We start from the raw sequence: 17,198 nt of genomic DNA on the forward strand, positions 1-17,198 counted from the left end.
TCGCACCAGCTGCTCTCTCGACTCCCAGCTGTTTGTTTCATTCTGTATCGTTTATCTTTGTTATCTGCATTACAACCAACAAGAAATCTGTTGCATAGCTGTAGATTTGGAGATGAGTGGTTGTTAGGGAATTTTTTGTAGCTTTTATAAATCTTGACTATCATACATAATATGAATTTCAGTGTAACATGAGAATTCAAGCCCACAGTATATAGACTATATCCTTATTAACGGCCAGGATACCACTCATTAAAAAAAAAAAAAAGTTTCAGTCAGTCTGTGGAACAAAGTTTATTTCCTGTCAAAAGCTAAAGCTGCTAAACAAAAGTGGGAAGCTAAACATTATGAAAACACAATACATTTCTAACTGTGAGATGTATTAACTTGCAGTCAGCTACAGCATATCAGTTCCACATTTTTGAGTCAGCTGAAATAGGAACAGTTGCTCTTGATTGTCAGGATACACTGCACTCTGTGGTTAAATTTTACCAGGCTTCTCAGCAGTCAGAAAAACTTCATGCCGCAGGATTTCACATCACAGCATTTTCTGTAGAAACCTATTTACATTTGAAAACTATTCCCAGAAAACCATTCCTATTTACACTGAAAGCCATACCTCCTCCTTGTACTGCTCCAAATTAAGATGAATTGGAACCAGAACCCTGGAAGTAGTTCACTTCTTTATTTGAGTTCATAACCTAATAACGTTACAAGTGATGTAAAAGATAAGTTTAGACATACTCCTTGTTGCTTATGCCTGTCTCAGAGTTTTTGGTGTAAATGCGCTGCTGATGAGCTGCCTGGCCTGCTGAATATGCGTATTTGTTGCAACTGTAAATTAAGAAAAAAAAGATACAAAATAATAGGTACTACACACACATCCGCAGTTTCAGATACTTAGGAAGTTACTCATTTAGGTCTGTATCTAACCCACTGATAGCACATACTTCACAAAGGTGCAGAAATTAGAGGCCTATTGTTCTCATCAGTCTTGTAGTTAAGGGGAAAGAGATGGGCTCTTTGGCAGGCAGCACAGCCATCTCTTAACCAGAAACACACTCGGGACTCCTAACTCGCATGTGCTTTTCCTCAAGGCATTTTAGTCAAGTCCCTAAAGCAGAAGAGAACCTAGACATCAATGCCTTTGTGCAAGTTGCAGTTTTTAATACAGGAATCAAGGTGATGAGAAAGTAAACCAGAAGTATCTTCAGCCAACCCCTTCAGCTGTCATTTGTCATGTTGCACTTCTATTTCATACATCAGTTTTACCTGATTTTCCAAGACATTTCAGGATATTTGGGACTTTGTGTCAAAGTATGGTGAGCAAGATCTAAAGTCCAGTGTGGCTGATGAAATATTACCATAAAACTTAAATGGCTTCAGATTAGGCAATGGAGTATCAGAGGAACACTCTCACTTATTAGGTGTTTTGACATAACTTTTCTAAGATTAAATACAGCAGCAGTGAGCATGCTTCTTCCTTCCATGTTATCATCCTCTCAAGCTTAGCCAGTATAGCCTCCAAGCCATTTGGGTTCTTCTGGGTAGATATGGACCTCTGCTACTTCTGACAATTTCATCCCTCTCCTTCAGAAAGGGACTTCTGTATGTGTGAATAATTTAAGATTAAAAAAAAAAATCCAGGCAAGGTTAAATATTGAGGCCAGAAATCTCAACTTTTCTGATTTGATGCGCAACAAGACATTTCCATAAGGAACAAGAAAAAGATCATATGTGTCTAATGATCAATTGGATATGGTTTGGGAGGGAAATGCCATTACACTTTCTGCAAATTAAATGGCATTTGAATATTTTAATAGTAGTGAGTATTGCAGAAAAACTTGATTATAATGCACTATATTCTTTGATATACTTTTCTTTTGGCAATAGATAGTTTGCTCTTTCACTGCACATTTTCATCATGTAGATCTTAGAACCATCAGCAGTACCCAGAATTACCAAATACTAGTTATAGGGGACTGCTGATGGCACAGTATCAACAAGTACACTGTCAGGGAGGTACGAGGATTTGGTACAGCATCCCCTGCCATCACAAGTCTGTGACATGCTATAGCGCTGAATTAAAAGGTACAATTTCCTGTTTGCACTTTATACAGCTACAGATTTATACCAGGGGGTGAGGGAGAGAGAATAGTATACAGCTAGAAAATGGCATATAATTGACAGGTACTATTTCCACTGACAAATCCAAGATTACCTGTAATCCTGTTTTTTCTTCCCTTTGCATGAACAGGTCAGTAAGATCCCACCAAGCGTATAAAGAACAGATCCAGCCCAGCCTAAGTACAGAGCATCTCCTAGTTCATACCTGAAACATGAAAGATTTTATGGAAACAGCATATAACAGCATCACAAAGCCATTATTTTTAGACTGAGCCATAAGGTGCACAAATCATGCAAACAAACAAATTCTAGTGTGTGTAGAAATCAGCTAACTGAAAGGTACTTCAACAGATAACAGAGGAGAACAGATCTGGCTTTGCGTCTGTTCAGAAAAACTCTTACGTGTATATTTAAGTGCTCTGCCAAAGTAGCGACAGTGCAGAAAGTACTAAGCAACATAAAGATAAGCAGCAATAAATACTTGCATATATTTAATAAATTGTTGATAATAACTGATAATAATAGACCTTCTGTGCAGTCCAGAACACTTATTTTGCCTTTGTATTGGCTGTGCCACTGAAGTAATTTTGTGAAACTAAATGATTCGGACCTTACTGTCTGTGTCATAAGAAAAGGCTAACCATAGAAATCAGTTTTCTATGGACAAGATGCTAGATCACCTACAAGTAGCTATGTGCATAGGGCTAGTTTTCAAACTTATGTATCCTAAAGAATATTCAGCACTCTCTGTGATTATATGGATGAAATACATTTATGAATAGTCCCAGGTTGAAAAAGAATAATTCCCCATTTTACTGTACAAAACTACACCCTTCAGGAAACCCCCTAGTCCCATCCAAGAAATTCACTGATAATGAATTTCACCCAAAGACTAGACACAACTGAGCCTGGGAAAGTCTGGCAGGTGTTTCACAAAAAGAGGCAAACAAATTTTTATATTCAGACAAAGACTATATCCACAATACGGCTGTACTTCTGTGGTCTGAGATAACCAATATAAGAGCAAAATAAGAGTCATGGACTGAGTAGGAGGTATACTGAAACAGGATATGTGTGTTGTGTTTCCACCTGTAAACACAAAATCGTTATTTAAAAGTGTCGAAGTTTCTGACTCTAGAATTAATTGCTAACAGGAAGGTTTCAGAGGTTTACATGGGTTCACTGTCCTCACTGCACATTGGAGCCACAAGGTCTCTGCTGTTTTAGGCACTTTTCCAAACATGGAACAAGGAGATAATAATTATCTCAAAAAAGCAGGAGTGCAAGTTGCTGGAGGAATACTAAGGAACAACCAGAGAGTGTTGCCCAGTGCATGCAATTGTCTCAACTCACTAGTCACCTATAGACAGGAATGCTGTAGACGCATACCAAAAGAAAGTATGTAGGAGGGATCTGCAGGAGAACTTAGGTTGCCTTCAGAGCTGTACGATAAATTCCCCTAAGAAGTAGTAGAGGTTAACTTTATTAATTTGCTGAAAAATTTTGCCACAAAAATGCAATCTGCAAAACCAGATTTGCCAGTCTCTTGAGAGTGAAGATTAATACTGGTCTGCAATTGAATTTAAACCTGTCTCACAGAGTCCAAGGAGCACAAACTTCCTCAAGAGCATGTCTGGCTTTACCAATGATCAAAGTTAATTCACTAAGAACTGCTTAGTGAATCGATAGTCTTAAACATGAAGTTTAGATATTAAAAAAAAAAAAAAATTCTCTACCTACTGAATGCAAACAATCTGGTAACTGATTAACATGCCTTGATGTTGAAGCCCCAAAGCTACACCAGATAACTGTAAAACTCGTTAATTATCCCACTAACTGAAATTCCTTATCAACAGTTGTTTTGGTCCTCTAACGTATTTATTACCCTTCATATAATTCTCTCATGGGGATATAAAACAACAAAAAGTATTCACAAGTGCAATTCCTTTGTAAGTGCGTGTTTGAAAACACAAGGAAAACTGACAAACATCCAAAGCAATTGCTTAAAGTACTTTGATTCATAACAAACCACTTCACCTCTGACTTCCCTGAACTGATTCTCAGGAAGAAACTTAAAAAACACTTCAAATATGATCCCAGCAACTAAAGATTTATAGTTTACTGATCTAAAAATTATATACTTGGTAGAGGTACTGGCAAATTATAAATGTCCCCTTTTCCCCAAACCAGCTCTCTCATGTTCCACAGACAATATATTATGTTTCCCTCTCCCTTTTTCCCCTTCTCTGAAGAGAGGCCTGGTCACGTCCACACTTGTTCTTCATTGCTGAATCTATTGACCTAGATAAGGTGCCATTAAGCGGGCATTTGGGTTTGAAGACTGTTGCTTTTATATCAGACAAGAATAAGGGCTTTTATACCTTGAAACTTGTTTGTGCACAACTGTCTGAGCTGATAGTCCTACAAACTTTGCCTCATTTTAACTCATAAGGCAAACAGATGTGGAGCTTTTAATACACAGTGAAAAATATTTTTTTACTTTTTTCAGACAAGCAGCACAGTTCAATGATGTTTCTCAGCTATCTGCAGGTCACTAGTATGTAGTTCAAGCTGGTTTCTGTATGTTTTTTCATTTGCTTGTACATCTGAGGCATTGTATTCTAGCCATCGCTAGAATTTTGTACCTCTCTTGGTCTAAATGACGAAGAAAATTAAGACTTTTACCTTTTCTTCTTCATAGCATTGAGATGTGCACTTAACTGAGTCTCACAAGAAAATGTAAACACAGTACAGGAACCCCTCAGATTTGGGGTTGATATTCCCCACACATTCACTAAACCTTCCAGAAGAGAACTCTCCTCCCTCCCAACATCTCTGAGGTGAAAAGATTCCCTGAAGACAAATTTTTCCTCCTGTAGGACTGGATAATGGGACCCATCCAGGTTCTGAAGCTCTGGAGCAGCTGAGGTTAGTGCAGCTGTCTGTAACACATGATGGAGTTTGGTATGACAGATCTATTAACTTACTTGGTTCCAGCATACAACGGGTCAAAAAACTGAGCAGTAACCATCGCAGCATACCAAGAAACAGCCACCATGGAGCAGAGACCTATCAGAAAAAGTTTAAAAAGCACACAGGTGAATGATGAATGGTGGTAACAACTTTATACCAAGAACAAGTGTTCATTTCATTTAGTCTAGCTGTGAAAGCAATACAAACTATTGACAGCATTCTCATTTCAGCCTTGATATTACCTCCTAAAATAAACAGAAATCCTCCCGTGACAGCAAACTTCATTTTTCCATCTTCATCGCTCAACCCAACATTTGTGCACTTCAAACCAAGCAGCGAGAGTACTGTAGCTATGAATCCCAAAAGGATGGAAGCAATCATCAAGGCACGGCATGCCTGAATATGAACTGAGTAAGACAGAAAAAGAGAAAACAAATCAGGTTCTATACTGAAATTAAATTAATCTTGTGCTGAAAAAAATAAAAGTGATTAGAGGGAATGACAAAATTAACAGGAGCAGTAAAGAGTGAATCTTGTCCAACTTTGTTTTTCGGTTCAGAGAAGCATCAAAACCCTAGAGTGTTTAGCCTTGAAGTCAATCAGAATTCAGAGTTGAACTACACTTGCACTTTATAAGCTCAGTAAATCCTCTTGGGGCTTTAGTAAACCCTGAAAAATTATTGCAAGCCCTTCATAGTTTACATCTTTAAGTCCTGTGAAAACTCATAGCAGTATATATGGTAATTTACAGGAACAGAAATAAGTCTCCTACTCACAAGTCCTGGTGACTTCCTTACACCTGTACAGCTGAGTGCACAGGACACCTCTGAACTCCAGGTCCTCGCCAAGGTGTGCAGGGCTCTGGCACTACAGAGGAATCAGAAAAATGTCCTGGCTTTGCTACTTCCAGTGAGAGATGGGAAAGAAAGTGCTCGAGTTAGCAGTGCACTTTAAACTCTGAGTCGGGGATGAGTGGATCAGAGAGCTGCAGCACTCCTCTCCTCCCTAAGACATACTTCTGCGGAGAGGTTACAGCTGGTGCAGGCGCGTTAGGGAATTTGGTATGCTGACGATTCTGCATCACTTAAGCTCCCATCTTCACATTTAGGTATCAATTGCACAAAAACCGGGACCAGATTATTAACCAGCCTACGAAGGAAGGTCAGACAGACATTTTGGGCTCCTTTAAAATGGCACCCTGGATTTGGCAGGTTCCAGGTCAAATGGCACTTTGGCACCTTTGTTATGAGATAAATATGCCAAGTGTCACCAATCCGGCAGGTCTTGGCTGCCAACTTTGTTGGACTCGATGATCTTAAAGGTCTTTTCCAACCTAAATGATTCTATGATTCTAACCACACATGAAAATGGTCTGAACTGGACTGCATCTGGACAGTTGCATCATTGATGCTAGCATTCAAGCTCTTGCTCCCTGATCACCTCCATGTCCTCCATGGTAACTCGCTCTCTAGCTTTGTAGTGGAGTGAGTACATAACTCTCCAGACAACAAAAATCAGGCACAGAAACAGGAGGCAAAGTGATAGATTCACACTCAAATTCAGCAGGCTGTATATCTTTATGTGCCTTAAGAGTATTGGTCCTGCGAGCTTGAGAGTTATCAAAGCCAGTAATACGCAGTCATAAGATAAATACACAGAATTAAAGGATAACATCGTTCAAGGAATTCATGTTTTGTTAAGGACTAATTTTAAAATTTGGGGGGAAAAAAATACAGACAGTAATAAAAGTGAAAAGACCCCTCAAAGTACCATTAACAAACAGTTCAAGGTTTTTGCTTGCAGAAGATACAGTTAGGACAAGCACTCAACGCCAACACTGCTTTCTAGTTTGGGATCCTACAACATGGCAGCAGGAATTACCCATAGCAGGGATCCAACAACTTACGTTTCAGGTCTCTGGGACTCCTGCAGTATTAGCTGGGACTCTTCATATCCTTCCAGGACACACAAGCATACCCTCAGGCTAACTGCTTGCAAGCCAATGGCTGTATTATTTTAACGGAAGAGATTTCATACCATATCCTCTTTGTACCACAATACAATAACCTCAACAGCCTTAACTGAGGAGCTTACTTCACAATCCAGAAAGCTCAATTTATTGTTGTCTTTGTCTTAAAAATGAGCTTATTAAACAAGATACAGAGTTCATTTTATCAATCAATACTAATTGTAAGAAATTATCCCAAAATCCTGTCATTGGAAGAAACATCTATGGAACCTCAAAAAGAAGAAAAAAAAGAGTTTAAAAAGCATTTGGCAGCTAACTAATTGCTTTATATCAAATGTTTGATCTAGTTGTGACCAGATAGATAGTGCTAGCTACACATAGTAGCCAGTCATGGTTTCAATCTTATGCAATATTGCTTTTGACAAGGTCCTCACTTCAAACATTTGTGATTTGGGCTAATGGCTTGCTGAATTCAAAAGCTTTAAATCTTTTTAAAAGAACCGAGTCTGATATTTCCCGTGCACAAAACAAAAACCAGAGGTATGCGACATAGCTCAGCTTCCAGTAAGGAAACCTTCACATAAAATCTTTATGGTCCGTCTGATGAGAGGTAACAAAGACACTTTTGTTTTTTCTTTTTTGCCCCTTCCCCCAATCCCTGGCATCTTCTGCTGCAGCAGTCTCAGCTAAGTTTCTGTCCAGCAATTTGAAACACACCTAAACTGACCATGATAATTTTTAGTCTGCTTTGGCTCACATCTGCAAGTGCTACGGATGTTTCTTGGAGGTCCCACTGTTTGCTCAGCCCTCGTTGCTACCAGCCCCGTTTTCTTCCTCTTTCCTGGTTTGCCCAACTGTCCTCTCAACTTTTTCTACAATTCAGTGTCTTCTAACTTGTTTCTTTTTCAATTTTCCGTTCTAAACCCTTTTTTTTCCTCTACAATTCTGCAAGCTGCTTTTCCCTTCCCCTTCCCCCTTCCTATACCCCTCAAATATACTGCCATCTTCTCAACAGCATAACTGATCTCCTCTTCAACAGATCAATTTTAATCTTCACAAATTCACTTTCAGAGCCTGGCCTATTCATTTACTTTCTGTCTGGCCCCATTTTTTTCCTTCCTGCTGACTCCATGTTATCTGCAGTTCTCCAGGAGCTTGCCTTCCTTTCTCTTTCGCTTTAGCATATCCATTCTTTTCTGCCCCCCCCCCCCAATTTCTTTAAAACCACTTTTTTCTCAGCAGCTCTAAGATGCTGACCTGATGCGGCCCCATTGCCCACATCTGCATACATGGGAGCTCTATGACACTTTCAGAGGCAACACCATGTGTAAATACATCAATGCCAAGATGCTGCCTGGAGTCAGTGGCAGTAAGTTATGAACCAACCCTTGAAGTGGTTTATACATGAACCAAATGCACGCTCACATAAGCACTCTGCAGAGGACAATGTCCAATGGACATGATCCTGCTATTGCTGAGGCTGAGAAGCTTAAATAAGGTGATGTTCCTCTTAATACATACATGCATTTTAAAACCAATTGTTAGATAACACTGAAAGATGAAAAGAACAGATTATTCCCTAAATACTGGACACAGACAGTTTCAGAGAATTGCTACGCTAGTGTCAGAGCTGGTCAACAACATCAGCTTATTTCAGACTGAGAGAGAAAGTGAATTTAATACCTCCTTCCCACTATATTACACATTCTTCAGATTAGGAGTATCCTTCTACCTATTTAGTTTAATCACCTCCCAGTGTAGATTCAACTAAGTAGGAAGGCATTTTTATTCTGGGATAAGTATCTACATACTAAATTATTCAAGATTAATAAAAACTAGCTTTACTGTCCATAAACATGCTTACTATCGACAGAATATTGTCGTAGTTGAGTATTTGAGGGCAATCCACAATTCTGCTGAAGACTGATAGAGAGTACAGGAGCCAGCAGATCTAAATTTCCCTATATTTAGAACCACATCTAACAAGACATTAGTTTACAAGTCCTGACAAGTATATTAATTTATAACATATACTCATTGTATAACTTATAATATGTTATAATATGTATAACATATACTCATTGTATTTCTTGCATTATCTACAATTTTCAGTCTCAACATGCAAAACCCACTACCACTTCTTAGCTAAAAATAGTATTTCTTATCTATTATATGAAAAAACTCCAGCTACAGTACATTGGCTATCAAGTATTGCAAAAGAAGGCCTATGCAATAATTCCAAATAAACATGCAACTGTCATAAGATATGTTAAAAAACGTCTCCTACTAATTCCTCCCACAAGATGCTAGGAAAGAAACTACACCATATTTAAAATGCCTATTAAAATAAATGCTTGATGAGCAACTTCATTTGCCTTATTTTATAGCCTTTCCTAATGTGCTTGACACATTCTGCTGCTCAAGAGATTTTTATTACTTCAACCCACAAAGTCCTTCTTGGCCAGTTATTTTCCAGTACTACCAAATTACCAAAACAAAAGCTTTACTACTTTTTTCCAACAAATTTTTAAGCAATATAAACAAGACTGCGCAAAGTCACATACCAGGCAGTGCAAGCATAGAGTCAAATTCTCTGCAGTTGGATACTCCAGTGCTGTCTTCTGCACAGCTCCTCCACAGGTTTTCAAACAACGTAGATGTTGTGATCACGCTACCATGTACAGTGGAGACTTTCCAGTAATTATTCGGCAAGGTAGCTCCAATAATTGCCCACCCACCCAAGCACAAGAGCAAACCAACAATTTCTGATGCAGCAGTCATGCTTGTGAGTAGTAACAGTTAAATATCCCTATAATTAGATTACAATCAAGTGAAGCCTTTCAGAAGTCTCCTTGCTGTTTTATCTCTGGGTTTCAATCCAAAATGAGGCTACCTTTGCTCTTTGCTCAACCCCACAGATAAGACTTACAGTGCATGACAATAAGAAGTGGGAGCAGTTCATGATAAAGATACTAACATGTTAAAAAAATGACAATTTTTTTCTAATGAGAAGTCACAAAATGAGCCTATTCTTAGTCTCAGCCTAGAAAGTCCAATCAGTATTCCTACAAAATATCTTGTAAGAGTGATAATATTGGCAAATACTTTATTTCTGTCTCTCCTCTGAAGTCAGCTAGGGTTTACACAAGATTGAAATTGTTTGTGATTTTATTATTGATCTCAAATCAAAAAGCTTTACTGTGTTATTTTCTTGATGACTCAAGCATAAAAAAGCTTGAGAACAGGAACTTTATTCTGTTGCTAGAAAATTTAGCACATTTTTTGGAGTTATGGTCATAAGTAATCCATAGCAACCGTACTGCCAGCTTCTTTCAGGAAGGTTAAGTCTGTGGATGAGTGGTTTCCATTAATATTTTACAGTCTATTGATCTACAGTTAAACACATTCGGTCTTAAAAATAGTCCCACTTACGCTGGAATACAATTGTAATAATGTATGTTTCACAGAAATGAAATATAGTAATGAATGAGCCAGTGTAACAGAACTATCTCAAAAGGAGTCAAATGATGAAGGAAAACAGCTATATGAAAAATCATACATGTCAGCTGATTGTGTCTGTTTGTCAGGATATCTTAGTATTAAAAAAAAAATTCTATTCTAGGCAAAGTAGAAGTATGCTAAACTTGGTTTACTTTCTAGACAAAATCATAGACTCAATTCACATCACCCACTAATGTTAATACATTAAACTGCTGTGTATCCAAACAGGGTTAACAATCTCTTGCAATGATAACCTGCTCTTATCTCCAGGAAATGGAGTCAGAGTTTCTTCATAAAATAATCCTGCTGTGACGCAGCATGGCAACAGATTCACAGTATTTACACAAAGACTACCAGCCGTTGAGACTCACAATTTGCTCATGACAGATATCTGGGGTTTTTTTTTCAAAATTCACTGGTCACTTTGAGCTGATGCTGTAGGTTGGCAGGCTCAGGTGCAAAAGGATACTGCAGTGCCAGTGCAACATTTTTGTTCCCTTGGCAGCCAAGAGGATCATTGCCATTGATTTAAATAAGAACAGACTTGGCAGTACAGCCAGTGTGATCCTGTGCAGCTCTGTAGTTGCAACTTTTAAGGAAACCAGAAGGTGTGTGGTAAGAATTGATCTTCTCAGGTGACTTTTACAGATCCTTCTGCTAAGCCACTGCAATTTGAAAAATGATGGCATAGTAAAATGAACACACTGTACCAGTATGCTGGAGTATCTGCATTCCATTAAAACCCCTTCAAAGAGTTTCAAATTAATTTATCCATACACAGGTGCTACCCTGGTGACCCCAGCAATCACTTCTGCTGACACCACTTTCAAAGTTGAGTTTAGTTGGGACCAGGAATCAAGTGTCCCCAGACTTTATACTGCTACCAAGGATAAAAAAATGTTTAAGAATTTCATTTTTAAAAAATATCTCTTCCTAATTAAGAAAGCTATTTCAACAGGCAGTCATAAAGCACACATATAAACAGAAAAGATTAAACTGCAGACCTAGAATGCATGAGTTTTTCCTATTTTAATCATTCCTTTAAGGAAATCATTCTTCAATGCTGTTGAAGAACGTAGGGTTATTCTTCACTAAATTTTGTAAACTACGGTTTGGTAAGTGATGGACATAACAGCAAATGCTGCTCTGCAGGGGGCTCTGCATCAGCAGAGTAAAAGAGTTGGTGTTGACAGCTTCACATCAACACCATCCACGACGTGGTAGTTTCCCTTTAGACTCTCTCTAACCCAGTCGGGTGAACTGATCACCCATCAACGGCTGGATATCAGGAGATGCATTCCTGGAGCACATTTCCCTGCTTTGCTTCATCCATGAGGAAACCAATTTGCGTGCTCCAAGACCACTCCGCAACGCAAACCAAGTGCAGTAAATGGGAATAATTGGAAAATTCACTACAAAAGTGTACTCCCGATGTAAATAAATGCTAACATTGACATGCCAAGATGTGACTGTATATGACCATAGCAGTATATGACCATAGAGAGAAATTGCTCCTAATCTCTCTGATATTCTCAGAACAGAGCATATTTGCACGTAATATGGTTGAGAGAGGGGTTACAGAAATAGTATTTTTTAAAATCAGATCAGCCAATCAACCACAGTTGGGAAAAAAATACTGAAAATATTAAGCCCCTAAATGTTTGACCAACATGAGCTGTACCTTTTTGATCACTTCTGTAGATTTGTTCCAAGACCCGGGAATGCTGACTGAGCACTGTAGAAAGAGAAACAGCCCTGTGACAGGCAGCAATTACACTCCAGGCAGCCACGTGACATGCCTGTCAGTTGGCATGAGGAACCCTGCGCTGATTTTAGGGGGCACACAATTCTTTGAACAGCTGAAGATGATCCACCAAGCCCTGTCAACCAGGGATCCTCTTTTCCAATTATGGGGGTTACGGGAAGGGAGGGAAGAGAAGCCCTGGGGAGGTGACTGCTTCAGTTCACCAGGAGCTCTTCTGTTCCTGGGAAATATTTGCTTTCCATGTTGGGAGTAATGAAACTGCACTTTAAAAAAAGGAGACTGTCCCACATTGACTCTGCTTGTCTCCATAACAGGGCTGAAACATCTGTTTCTCCCTGTTACATAAGGCAAGGCAGAGCTGCCACGCCATTATAAGCATCCATGCTGTCTCGCTACCACATACGAGAACTGAAAGATCGTTGCCCCATCTCATCACTCTAATTTCCAGAAATCATATCTAAGTTTCTAGATGAAACCTAGGCATCCTGGTATCTACATAGAGGAAGTCTTATAGAATCATAGAACCGTTTAGGTTGGAAAAGACCTTTAAGATCATCCAGTCCAACCATTAACCTAACACTACCAAGTCCACCACTAAACCAATTAAAGGTAGAGGAATAATTTCATGTTTCCTGGCTTGGTGGCTGGATTATTTTTTAAAGAAAGTAAAAACTAGGAATCATTAAGGTTGGAAAGGATCTCTAAGATCATCAGTCCAACCATCAATCCAACACCACCACGCCCACTAAACCATGTCCCAAAGTGCCACGCCTACCCGTTTTATGAACACCTCCAGGGATGGTGACTCCACCACCTCTCTGGGCAGCCTGTTCAAACGCTTGACTACCCTTTCTCTGAAGAAATTTTCCCTAATATCCAATCTAAACCTTCCCTGATGCAGCTTGAGTCCATTTCCTCTTGTCCTATTGCTAACTACATGGGAGAAGAGACCAACACCCACCTCACTACAACCTCCTTTCAGGTAGTTGTAGAGAGTGATAAGGTCTCCCCTCAGCCTCCTCTTCTCTAGGCTAAACAATCCCAGTTCCCTCAGCTGCTCCTCATAAGACCTGTGCTCCAGACCCTTCACCAGCTTCGCTGCCCTTCTCTGAACACGCTCCAGCACCTCAATGTCTTTCTTGTATTGAGGGGCCCAAAACTGGACACACTATTCAAGGTGCAGCCTCACCAGCACCGAGTACAGGGGGACAATCACTTCCCTGCTCCTGCTGGCCACGCTGTTTCTGACACAAGCCAGGATGCTGTTGGCCTTCTTGGCCACCTGGGCACACTGCTGGCTCATGTTCAGCTGGCTGTCAACCAGCACCCCCAGATCCTTTTCCGCCAGGCAGCTTTCCAGCCACTCCTCCCCAAGCCTGTAGCGTTGCATGGGGTTGTTGTGACCGAAGTGCAGGACCCAGCACTTGGCCTCGTTAAACTTCACACAGTTGGCCTCGGCCCATCGGTCCAGCCTGTCCAGGTTCCTCTGCAGGGCCATCCTACCCTCCAGCAGATCGACACTCCCACCCAACTTGGTGTCATCTGCAAACTTACTGAGGGCGTACTCAATCCCCTCATCCAGGTCGTTGATAAAGATATTAAACAAGACTGGCCCCAAAGCTGAGTCTTGGAGAGGAGCATTCTGATACTGGGTATTAGAACAGTATGAAAAGCTGACATTGTCTCTGACATAATGAGTAGAGTGTTTAAAATCCTTGGAAGCGTATCATTAGCCTCCTTTCGAGACTACAAATTCTGGTCTCATTAGAGGATGCTGATAATTATTCTTAAACTGGCACCATCATTATGAAAGCAGACGAGTCCACTGAAGTCAGTGCCCTGAGGAAGAACCACAAATATGCTGAATCTTGAGAGTTAACTCTTGACAGTTAAACTCTCACATTTTAGAGATCTGCCTTACAGTTAGGCAGCTCTGACTTCAGTGGAGTCCATGCCTGTGTCAAGAAAAGAAAGCATTCATAGTCTGTAAAGATGTGGTATTTGTAAGTTTTGAGCACTGTGCATTGGGAATAAATCAGCTGGAAGGAGTCCAGATAAACAGCAATGACAGTAATCAGGGATCTATAAAGCAGGGAAGGCTTGAAGAAATTATTCCATGTCATAACTCATAAAGTGACTGCACAATACTAGAAGTTGTAAAAGAATAAATGCAAAGTTCTGTTTAAGACGAAAAGCTCAACAAAATGCCAGTTTTCAAAGGCTATACTGTTACTGCTTCTACACTCAATTTTCTGAGGAAAGAAGTTATATGTCAGTCCTTCCTAGTCCTCTGCCATAAGAAAGGTATTTACAGAAAGGTACTTTAAAGATCCAGAATAATCCAAACAAATATTTTTCAGTCCCTATAAAGACAATGCACATAACTCTTTCTATTTGTAAATAAACTACCCTGCTAGCAGAGTCCACCTCAGAAAACACAAAGGCATGAGTCACACAGACGTATTAAGCTGACCACCTCTGAGACATTCCAGAACAAATACACAGATTTAGCACAAAGTTTCAAACAAGTTCTGGAACATCTGTGAAGCCCTGTCTCACACCAAAGCACAAACAAGCACCAGCACTCATTGACCCATGATCTGCTTGTAGTTAAGAATTAGGCTAAGTTAAAGGATACTATTTCTTCCAAAACAATAAAAAACACCCCTTAGATTCATTGTATATAACCCATACCTCTATGCCAACAGAACAGAGATGGCAATAAAGACACAGCAGTTACTGAGCTGAATTGCAGGGTGAAGTGCATGGGTTTCACTGGGGCCCTTTAACTTGTCTGCAAGTACTACAGAACAAATCCTGTCTGTGATAGACCTTCTGTGACAACCACAGTATATGCTGTCTAACTGCGCTAACATGCGGTCCAGAAAGAAGGAATAAAAGTACATCCCTGCATTTTATATACATATGCCATGTGCACTTACTGTCTGAACTCAACATGTAGATAAATTTCTTGCACTGTATTGATCCAAAAGCAGTCACTGCACAGTCCATCCAAAGACCTTCAGAAATCCAGTCTGCAGTAACTAGCACTGTTGCGGTGTCTGAAGTTTTCCATCTGTTAGACATGGTAGTAAAAATTAAAATGGTGAATCCTGTTACAGCCAGCAGCAATGCACAAATCTGTAGAGACGATGATGCCATTCTTCTGACAGAAGTTGTTTTCAAAGACGCCTCCCAAAATTTCTGATATTAGAAACCTGTTAAAACAGTTTATACACATACAGTATATGCAGTTATCTTTACACAAGCCTGACCTTTATGAAAACACCAAAAGATGCCGACCTACAAAATAATTTATTGCATAAGGGAGTTGTAGAACTGGAATCTAAATCTCATTAAATAATTGGAATACTTAAATATGCTATGACATCTAACTATTTTCTTAGGAACACCTTTATTACCATATATGTTTACCACAAAAAATACCAACAGAGCAATAACAGGAGACCCAGCTGAGGAATTCTCTAATTTGAATTTGCCATGTTTCATCTGCTCTTTACTTGTGTGCTAACTCAAAATTATTTTAAAATTAAAATTATCAAATGCTTTAATACATTGTTCATCTCCCAATTACAATGCCTATCAATACAAATTTAAAATAAAATAAATTTTGATACTCACGTTTACGATGTTTCTAACCTGTTTTCGTATACCTTCCTGCTAGACGCTAGTGTCAGCACTTTGTGAAGACCAGTTTGATCAAACAAATGACAGTTTCGTACTCTTTAGGACCTTTCCCCCCATTCTAAAAATCAAGGACCCAGGGCCAGAGCTCTGCCCAACTGTTGCACAAAGGCTCAGGCATGGCTTTTTGCTACAGCAAAGTTTCAGTGAAATGGATGACTCAAATAAGAAAATTACAACAAAATCATGTAAGTGAGTACCAAAGATGCTCAGATTAACCTGGCAACCATTGGCATATTAATTTGCTTTGTCAGTGCCACTGAGCTGCCCACACACCATCTAACTCCAAAGCAATACAGAAAAATATTATTATAATTTTCACAATGATAGTTTTACCTGAAACTTTTGTTGCACTTCTCACCAAGACACTGTTTTCATGAAAGGAGGCCTGTGTCCATATAAGACAGGCAAACAATTGAAGACAGGATTTGTTTTAGGAAGCAGCCCACACTGTGAAGGAATATGAAAGTTTTCTGCATATAAAAAGAAAAAAAAAAAAAAAAGAGAAGAAGAATTCAAGCCTCCTCCCATAATCATTCATTTTAAATGACTGCAACACTCAGAATTTGCACAAGGAAAGAAGGATTAAGTGTACTCGATTCTTAAAAAATGTGTATATTCCACTATAAAAGTTTAATCTCACATTGAGGAGGGATCATTTGTCTCTCAAGTGGTTGTGTAACCTCTTCAAAATGCACATAACTGTCAACAGAGAATATCTGGAATAAATGATAAATTTAAATTAAGCAACAAATTCAAGCAGACTTCACACCACATGGGCAGGCCAAAAATCCAAATGAATGTTTCTGCCTATTACATAGGTATGACCCTTGCAACCCCAATTCATTCCTGGCAGTAAGGAAAAGAAGATAAAACTATATACTCTGCACCATCACTATGGGTAGGACATATGTCAGAGTTGTAAACATAAATTCTCATTAAAATACAATAAATTAACTCTTTGCAGGTTTCAAAATGAGGAAGCTTGGAAACTAGATTTCACAAATACAGAATATCAACCTTCCTCCACCCTGACCCAAATTCAACCATGTTACAGCAGGACTACAAATACCACTGTAAGAGTCCTTCTCCCACCCTTAAAACAACTGTCCCATATTACTGCACCTGTTAGAGGTGATATAACATCCATGAGCTCCTCAC

General features: G+C 39.3%; 1 protein-coding gene across 1 annotated transcript; it reads right to left on the bottom strand.

Annotated features, from left to right (window-relative positions):
• Positions 1–731: 731 nt before the first annotated feature.
• LOC104032555 (claudin-19) lies at positions 732–15,494 on the bottom strand. Its single transcript, XM_075716945.1, has 5 exons — positions 15,275–15,494; positions 5,340–5,504; positions 5,112–5,193; positions 2,219–2,329; positions 732–831 (listed from the first exon to the last, which is right to left on the bottom strand). The coding sequence occupies exons 1-5, from the start codon at positions 15,492–15,494 to the stop codon at positions 732–734; spliced, it is 678 nt and encodes a 225-aa protein (XP_075573060.1).
• Positions 15,495–17,198: the final 1,704 nt, after the last annotated feature.

This window comes from Pelecanus crispus, chromosome 9, assembly GCF_030463565.1.
Source record: "Pelecanus crispus isolate bPelCri1 chromosome 9, bPelCri1.pri, whole genome shotgun sequence".
In the NCBI taxonomy this organism is placed as follows: Eukaryota; Metazoa; Chordata; class Aves; order Pelecaniformes; family Pelecanidae; genus Pelecanus; species Pelecanus crispus.

Coding starts and splice junctions, on each gene's coding strand:
- LOC104032555 (XM_075716945.1), bottom strand. CDS start 15,494: ATGGCATCATCGTCTCTACAGATTTGTGCATTGCTGCTGGCTGTAACA. Junction 5,505..15,274: donor CTACATGTTGAGTTCAGACA/GTAAGTGCACAT, acceptor TGTCTTACTCAG/TTCATATTCAGGCATGCCGT. Junction 2,330..5,111: donor CCGTTGTATGCTGGAACCAA/GTAAGTTAATAG, acceptor TTCATGTTTCAG/GTATGAACTAGGAGATGCTC.